The sequence below is a fragment of the Stomoxys calcitrans genome, chromosome 4, assembly GCF_963082655.1.
Source record: "Stomoxys calcitrans chromosome 4, idStoCalc2.1, whole genome shotgun sequence".
In the NCBI taxonomy this organism is placed as follows: Eukaryota; Metazoa; Arthropoda; class Insecta; order Diptera; family Muscidae; genus Stomoxys; species Stomoxys calcitrans.
The window spans coordinates 30,961,772-30,970,460 of record NC_081555.1 but is presented as its reverse complement, the minus strand read 5'-3'; the positions used below and the strand labels follow the sequence as shown (position 1 = coordinate 30,970,460).

At 33.6% G+C, this 8,689-nt stretch overlaps 1 protein-coding gene across 4 annotated transcripts in view; it reads left to right on the top strand.

Moving 5' to 3' along the window:
* Positions 1–206: 206 nt before the first annotated feature.
* LOC106083904 (alpha-actinin, sarcomeric) overlaps positions 207–8,689 on the top strand; it is a 53,179-nt gene continuing 44,696 nt past the window's right edge. Inside the window, exons 1-3 of one of the 4 annotated variants that reach the window (XM_013247207.2) lie at positions 207–311; positions 1,022–1,062; positions 1,205–1,336. In XM_013247207.2, coding sequence (XP_013102661.1) covers positions 1,220–1,336 — 117 coding nt within the window. In that variant the 5' untranslated portion in view covers positions 207–311; positions 1,022–1,062; positions 1,205–1,219. The remainder of the gene's footprint in view (positions 312–1,021; positions 1,063–1,204; positions 1,337–8,689) is intronic. The other 3 variants (XM_013247203.2, XM_013247205.2, XM_013247204.2) reach the window with 3 other exon arrangements.

The following is an 8,689-nucleotide window of genomic DNA, read 5'->3' as shown; positions in this document are numbered from 1 at the left end:
ATCTCCCCAGTGCTGCGGCGCTGCAGTCAACGTCGTTGTTTGCATGGAGAGCGCAATGTGTGAGCACATAACACAACATCACATCACAACACTGCACAGCAGCAGTTAGAGCAAGCATAGAGTGAGCGCTGGCATAACAACACAACCCGTTGTTGAATGGTACTTGTACGGCTGGCTGGCAGGCAAACTAAAGTTGCACAGATCGACAGAAAATTTTCTTACGAGTTCGAACGCACGATTATCGTTGGCGCAACATTAGTTTTGAGTTGGCTACCAACGCGAGCGGGTCATTCTCTTTGCAAGCGACACACGTACTTATCGTTCTACTAAACTGCTTTTGAATATACACATATATATAGTTGATCTATATAGACATATTTAAATATATATATATATACGTATAGAAGATATATATATAAATTTTGCTTCCCCCATACTTTCTTCTTGAAAATGACAAAAAAATGAAAAATATTTCTAAAAAATCGGAAAAAACTTATGTGATACTCTACGGCCATGGATATTTTGCCTAACTAAATACACATATATATATATACATTATATACAAGAGATATTTTGCTGAAAAAAAAAGAATATTAAAATAAAAAAAGCAACAAATAAGTGTTATACAACCACAAGAAGAAAAAAAGGAATCAAATGAAAGAAAAAAATATTTTTTTAGAAAAAAAGTATATTTTGACACAGCAAAAAGGCTAAATTGGATGCATGCGGCTACGAAAAATGCAATTTGCAATAATTGCAGAGGAACAAACAAACACTGAGAAGCAATGCAAAGAAAAAAAATTTAATTTGTGCCAAAAATCTGTATTAAAAAAAAGCAAGAAAAAAAAATTAAATAACTGAATAAAACGAATTATTTAAGTGGATATTTTTAAAATTAGATTTAAATTTGCTATAGTGTTTACCACACTTTGGTTTTTCTAGTTCAATTTGCTTACATTGTATATATTTTTTTTGTCTTTTTTCTTCTTTTTTTCTATACTCAATGGACAATGGAATCTAGATTTAGAATCTTAAGGATACTTCGAACGAATTAAAAGAAAAGTAAATATATTGTTATATTAGAGACTTTTTTAGCATTAGTTTTATTTTACCACAAAAAAAATCTTAAACAAGTTTAAAAATTTAACCAAATACCAAAAACGTCAAAAAAATTTTAACGGTTAAAACGTCATTTCAACTACAGTAACACGAATTCAAAATGATGATGGAGAACGGTCTCTCCATGGAGGATTATGGGGATAACTACATGGAACAAGAAGAAGAGTGGGAGCGCGAGGGACTTTTGGATCCAGCCTGGGAGAAACAACAAAAGAAGGTAAGCAATAATTTTTCTCATTACTTTGGTATACTCTACTTTACTCTACTCTCTGCGAGAAAGATTCTCTTGGGTCCATTACATAAAAAAAAAAAAATTCTTGAGATATTTCTAGATATTCAAGAGTCAAACGATAGTCGATAACATAAATAAACTTGCACGTATAACTACATACTTAGAAATCAATATATACTTATGAATGTATGTACATAGCAGATATCTAGCAATCGAACTTATTGATTTTAAACACCCCGCATCTTTGCTTGGGGAAATCGGAAAAACACATTTCGAATGTATGGAAATGATATATAATCCACAATCTACAGTCCACACTCACACACAAATATATTTGCCATGACTTATACATAGAGAGGCGGACATACATACTACATATAGAACATTGGTTTAAAGAATATGGGTGGCCACATCTCTACAGAGACCAGCAGCTGTTGAGCACCACCCCAATAACAATGGTGGCGTATTTTTATACATATTTTTTATGTGAATTTCTTTTAAACCCCCTTGTCCGACTTGCCTTGCCGGACCTTTACACTGTTGGGATATGATTTTATTTCGTTTTGAACCAATAACAACGTTCCACCATCACCATCATCGCCACCAACAGTGATCAACGATCAAGCAAGTGCCAGCAGGCAACAGCTGAGGAGCAAAGCGCAAAGCGTATGGCAAATTTTAGTCTTATAAATAATAATTTGTCGCTTTTGCAAGAACCGCCATTGGCCATCCACTCGCCCACGCAGAACATATCATAGAATCTATTTTTTAGAATAATTTTGAAGAGTACGCTCCACACAGAGCTTTGTCTAGCCGCGTAGTATTCAAAATGACTTGCTAGCGAAAAGTCGTTAGTATCTGCCTGTCTGACAAGGACAGTCAACAGTCAACAATCCTCCATAAATACCACACTTCGTTACTTTGCCATTCTCTTTTTCCCCACGAATATGTGGTGTTAGTTCTTTAAATTCCATTTCTATTTCATTTGCAGTGTTGAATTTTGCTCTTTGCCATGCCTTTGGCATATTCACCACATCTGTACACCCCACCACACTCGATAAAGTTTCAATATATTTTCGTTTTCGTTGAATTGTAGAAGAAAGCAAGAAAAAAAAGCTTTTTTCACATTTTAAAAATAGACATGTTTTTCACATTTTCCTCACGCAACACATTTTCTTCAATATATTCTTCTGCCTTACTTTCCCATCATCGTCATTCTAATGCTCGATAGCCCCCCGTGAAAAACACATCTGAGTGCTGCTCTGCTCTTTCAACGATTTAGAAGTAGAAGAAGCAGTAGCAATAGCAATTATTGCATATATCACCGTGTATGTGAAACTAAATGTCGAAATATTGAGTAAAAAATATTGAAATCTTAAGGTGAATATCTTTCATATTTGTGACAATGTCAAGCGTTTTTGGCTTGCCACTCGTCAAATCGACACAATATCTAGGTTAATGGGTCTGGGACGAAATGGATTCCAAATATAAATGCGGCGTATGATTGGAATGTTGCAGTTAAACTAAAGAAACTAAGATACAAATTATGTATCTATACATGTATGTATGTATGTATGTATCTATGGCGGAAAGATTTCAGTTTGCCATTAGTTTCAATTTTAATTTATTTTTAATTCCACTTGATCTAAACCTGAAGATTTGTTGTTTTTAAGGCTAATTTTAAAAGTATTTTCTCAAAAGTATGGGATTTTGAGTAAGCGAATAGCTTGAATAAGGACTTTTTACCCAATTCACAGTAGAAAGTAAATCGATTAGCATTAGATTAATTGTTTATGTATTGTATGTACAGATATTTGCATCATACAGGGTGGCTGATGAATATTGCTACAATGATGAATATTGCTACATTTTTTTTTCGGTGTATGGAATACATTTTTCTTTTATTCATGTTAAATTAAATTATTAAATTAATTATTAAATTATTATTAATTAAATTAATTAATTAATTAATTAAATTAATTATTAAATTATTATTATTAAATAGAAAAAAAGTTATTACATTTTTTTTTGGTAGCGGCTTTCATCAGCCACCCTGTATATGTGAAAGATCCATATATTCAATATAAAGAAAAACAAAATTAGAGAATACATTTTTCTGTACATTACATTGATGATCTCAGTCATGAGAAATCAAGGCCTATTTACTAAAGGCTCGCTAATAATTTGCCATCTCCATACATATATCATATGCTGTTTAATCGATAACCACAAATCGATATTTCCAGCGAACATGCCGTTAAGCAAGAGAGAGAGAGAGAGAGAGAGAAGTTGTTGTTTTGTAGCAATGAGTGCAGCACTATCAAAGCTTAGCCCGATGTTAAGAAATCACTCTTTAAAAGAGAGAGAGGGAATAGTGCACTATGACAACTGCTGTATGGATTTTTTTGAGGCTCAAAGGTTTACAAATGCCCGTAGGATTGAAGAGGGGAATCTATACAAATTAGATATATATGCAGATAGTATATGTGAAGATAGTTAAGCTATACACCTAAATAGAAAAAAACAAAGTTTTAACCAATTCCCCCAGCGATATAATGAGAAAAGGTTGTCATGCATTTAAGTATAACTTTGTGTATATTTTTGCACTATACACTGCCGACGACTTCAAGGCGACTAATATCATCATTTCTAGTTTTGCATCCGCCAGGCCTGGTCTCCAAATTCCATTTGTATATCTTTTTAACATTGAGTGACATTACCAGATTAGTTATTGCCTTTCACGGTAAAAAGATGGCCTTAAGACAGAATTACAGGTGTCCCATATATTTTATGGGGTACTTCAAAAGGAATATTTAAAGACAGTAGAGGTATACTTTGTCAAACTTTTAAAAGTTGCAAGGCAGTCTTCTTGGAAGCTTCATTTTAGAAGGCATACGGTCCTTCTATTAGAGGGCTTTGAAGCTCTGTTATTAGGACTGATTTAAGCAAGCTTTACTTATTTTCACACTGGGAATCAGCTTGTTGGTCGATTTGGGCCATAAATGGTATAGATTTTGATGGTCATAGTAGAAATCATAGTGAATAATTTCTGTTAAATCGGAAAAGAATTGCGCCTTTTACAAACTCAAGAAATAAAATCAGAAGTTCGGCTTATAAGCTATATTACATAATGAAACGATTTACACCACAATAGAAGTCAACCTGCAAAATTTCAGCCAAATCGTTTATTATTTGCATCCTGTATAGTCTCAAGAAGTATAATCGAAAAATCAGTTTATATGGGAGCTATACCAGGATATAGACCAATTTAGATCATGTTTTGTTCAGATTTTGCAAATCATTGGAAAAGTCGTCCAAAATTTGAGCCTTTCCAAAAAGAAGTACGCCCTCTAGAGGCGCTAAAAGTATATCAGGGGATTGGTTTATATGGGAGCGGCCTATGACGCCGAACGCCAGAGTTAGAATCCTGGCGAGAACATAAGAGAGAGGTTAGCATGTCCTCCTATGACGCTGAACGCCTGGGTTCGAATCCTGACAGGAACATCAGAAAATATTGCAGCGGTGGTTACTTTGCCGTCTAAAAACTTCTCTTCAAATAGGTGTCACTCTGCGGCACGCCGTTCGAAGGCGGACATGTTAACCTACACCTTGGTGGCCTCCTTCTTTTATTACTGCCCTTGTTAAAAATTCCCTTTATGGGGCTACATCATGTAAACAAATCATTAGATAGAGTTATCGATTACAAAAACTGTTCTTAATGGAGAGTTTACATGACACATCAAATGCTTATTTAACAACTGTACGTGTGCATTACAGTATTTCCCAAAACGATAAATAGATTTCTTTTTTTCTTTGCTTTGCTTTAAATTTTACTTATATCCTCTTTTTTTACTTTATTTTGGACACATTTCGTTTTCCAACAACTGTCTAGTAATGATTACAAAAAGAAATCCCCACACAATTTTAAATGGCTTTATATAAAAGTACAATTAAATATATTTGATTTGTATATTGGAATTCTTTTTCTTGCACAAAAATTATCGTCATATTATTTTTTATTGAGGGCCAAGCCCAATAAGGATGTATGTCACGTTATTCAAAACGACAAGGATATGTAGGATAGCTGTCTCGGAGTGTTACCAAGTTGACACCAAAAGAATTTGCCTCTGATTTTATTTCAAAAGAAAGCTATTCGGAGTTCAGTCGTTATAGTGTGATTGCCTTATATTTGGCTTAATAATCACAACCGGCTACTGTTGACGAACTCGAATACCTCAAAAAGAACAAAATCCTAATCTTTGTGTATAGCACCATAAATCGCTATAATGATGATGGTAGCGTCCTAAACACCATGAATGGCCCTCCATCATCTGAAATGGTTCGGCAAGTACAGGTTCGAGTTTAAAGATATCCACTACATAGTGACAATCAAACGGCTAAAGTTCTTAAAATATCTCATGAAAGCATGAAAACTTATATTAAAAAAACTACCTCAAGGTTAAGCCTTACAAGATCCAAAAGGCACGCGATCTTATTACAAATCAAAAAAAGTTTGAATTTAAAGATCATGTTTTCTAACGGGAAAAATTTCCCAATTGGATGCGGTGAAGAAAGACATTGTAGGAGAATGGGATAAAATACTATCAGATTACACTCGTACATCTTGCAACTTGTTTTTTGACCGGTTCATAGCAATAGTCTAGCCTATAGGTGAATGGATTCTGAAATTTAGATTTATTACGCACATTTTTTAAGATTGGAATCACAAAAAATGTGGTAGTTTGAATTGATAATACTTCGTGTCAGCTACCCTGTACATGCATGTGCAGAATCATTCGTTGTTGCTATCGATATGAAGAAAACGTTTCTTTACAGAAGCGCCATTCTACGGCTACTTCATTTCTAACCATAGTTCTCTTGTTTTAACCTTGTTATAAATTCCTTCTGTTATATTTATATTTACAAAACTATGCTTTGCAGAAGCGTGTTTGTAGGGCGAAAGTTATTATTTTAGTCATTATGCCTTCTCCCTTTTTATTATTTTTTCTCATTCGTTGTTGCTATCGATATGAAGAAAACGTTTCTTTACAGAAGCGCCATTCTACGGCTACTTCATTTCTAACCATAGTTCTCTTGTTTTAACCTTGTTGTAAATTCCTTCTGTTATATTTATATTTACAAAACTATGCTTTGCAGAAGCGTGTTTGTAGGGCGAAAGTTATTATTTTAGTCATTATGCCTTCTCCCTTTTTATTATTTTTTCCTTAGGTGTCAAGGCACCATAATGTAAAAAAAATCTTTAGATAGAGAAATCGATAACTGTTCATTATAAAAGTGCCGTTACGGGGCTAAAGAGAACATATGAAGTCAGTTTTTATTATGCTTTTGAATAAAATTGTTATTTTTCACGTTTTTTGACTTTTTTGTACTCTTGTCTGGATAAATCATTAAAAATGTATTTAAATGATCAGTTTTAGCACAATTTATGTATGTATATTATTTTGTCCTTTTAATTTATATATTCTGTAAGCCTAATTTGCAAACAATCATATGGCGCTAAGTCTATCTACCACAGAGGTTATCAGCTGAGATTATTGAAATCTTTGTTTAATCAATTTTTTTTTTGCAAATATTTGTTCATTTGTTAGCATTTTTTTTTCAAATAGCCGATAGCAGCTGCTATTTTTTGCCAAATGTTGCTCTAGACTAGCATTATTCTCCTTCTTAACAACGATTAACCAAGTCAATTTGCCATAATTTCTTACAAAATTAACAAAAATGTCATGTCTTAATACGCCAAATTGATTTGAATTCGTCATTAATAGGGTCGTAACAAACGAATTGCTCTTGTTTTGTTTTTTTTTTTTTTCATTAAATTCCAATCTTTTTCCATTTTTTAACGAAGGCCATTACTGTGGGTTGAGACATACAAACATTCGTTGTTGTTGTTATTGTTACTCAAAAAACAGCTGTAGCAAAACAATTGTAAAAATCGTAATTTCTCCGCACCCGTCACCTTTACCAGGTGTTGCAAAAAGACAAAGCAGTAATGGAAGCTGTGGGGTGGAGGCGGGGGAGTACATTTGGCGAAATTAAAACGACATAGATATGTAAGTATCATTGTATACGCCGGTATGTGCCCAAAGTGTACAGAGTAGTGAGTATACGTCAATAAGCCTTTGTATTTGTATGCTCCCTCTCTCAACATCACCCTCACCCTCGCCACAAAAATATGAGCGCCTCAACCTGAGTAAAGTACACCTGAGGTGATGCTTTAATTAAAAAACAAAAATACAAAACTATGATGAGAGTAGCGGTAAAGTGTGTACTTTTAAGAGATAAGAGTACAAGAACTACAAGACACAATACTCACATACATACAAACACATAATAGTTGGTACATGATGTGAAGAATGAAAAGATAATGGCATTAGGCTGGGACTGGGGAGAGGGGTTGTGAGCCAGCCTGCAGATCATATGCTCCAAACGTAAGATTTGTACATACATATGTATGTATATGCGTTTTCATGAACATTGTTGTACGTATGTGGTGTATGAGATAAGGTGGGAAGTCGAAGAGCAGATACCAGTGCCAGCTAAATGACGCACAAATTTGCAAAAGCCCCCCAGAGCAAAGCAACACATTATATATTTACACACATATCTCATGAACAATCCACGAAGTGCGATTCTGCGATGTCCATACATACATAGATATGCACATAAATACTCATTACCGAATATTTTTGATGTAATTTCGAAATAATAGCCATCGATGTGCTTACTAGTTACACATGGCATAAACTTTGGCATTCTCATAAAGAAATGTCATTTAAAGAATGCAACTTATATAGAAAAAAAATACACCAGTATGCGAGGGTAGCATTTTATAAAACGAATGTTAAAAATATTAAATATTCTATATAATATAATCGCCTATAAGTAATTTTTAAATACCTATTATGATTTAAGGGTTATCAACATTAGTTGAACAGTTGAAAAAAATGCTTAATTATGTCATTTACTCAGGTATCTAAATAAGCTGTTATCTTATTTATATTCAGTTGTCGTTGATATTCAAGCGAACGAAAGCCACTTTGTTTGGGTGGTATAGCCCTTTAGCTATTGATCACATTTTTAATTAGGTAATTATTACTAATAACTGCTCTTAAATTTGTTTCTTACCTTTTGTTAAACGACCTCATTAGATTTGTTGTAATATGATTTAATATCATGTTTACATACATACACTAATGTCAAGTTAAATTAATATTAATTGCTCACAATTAAAAAAAAACACCTATGTAGATGTCACTCATCTAGCTCGTCGGTCGACGTTGTTTTTTGCAGCTATTTTTCTTGTCACCTATTAAAATT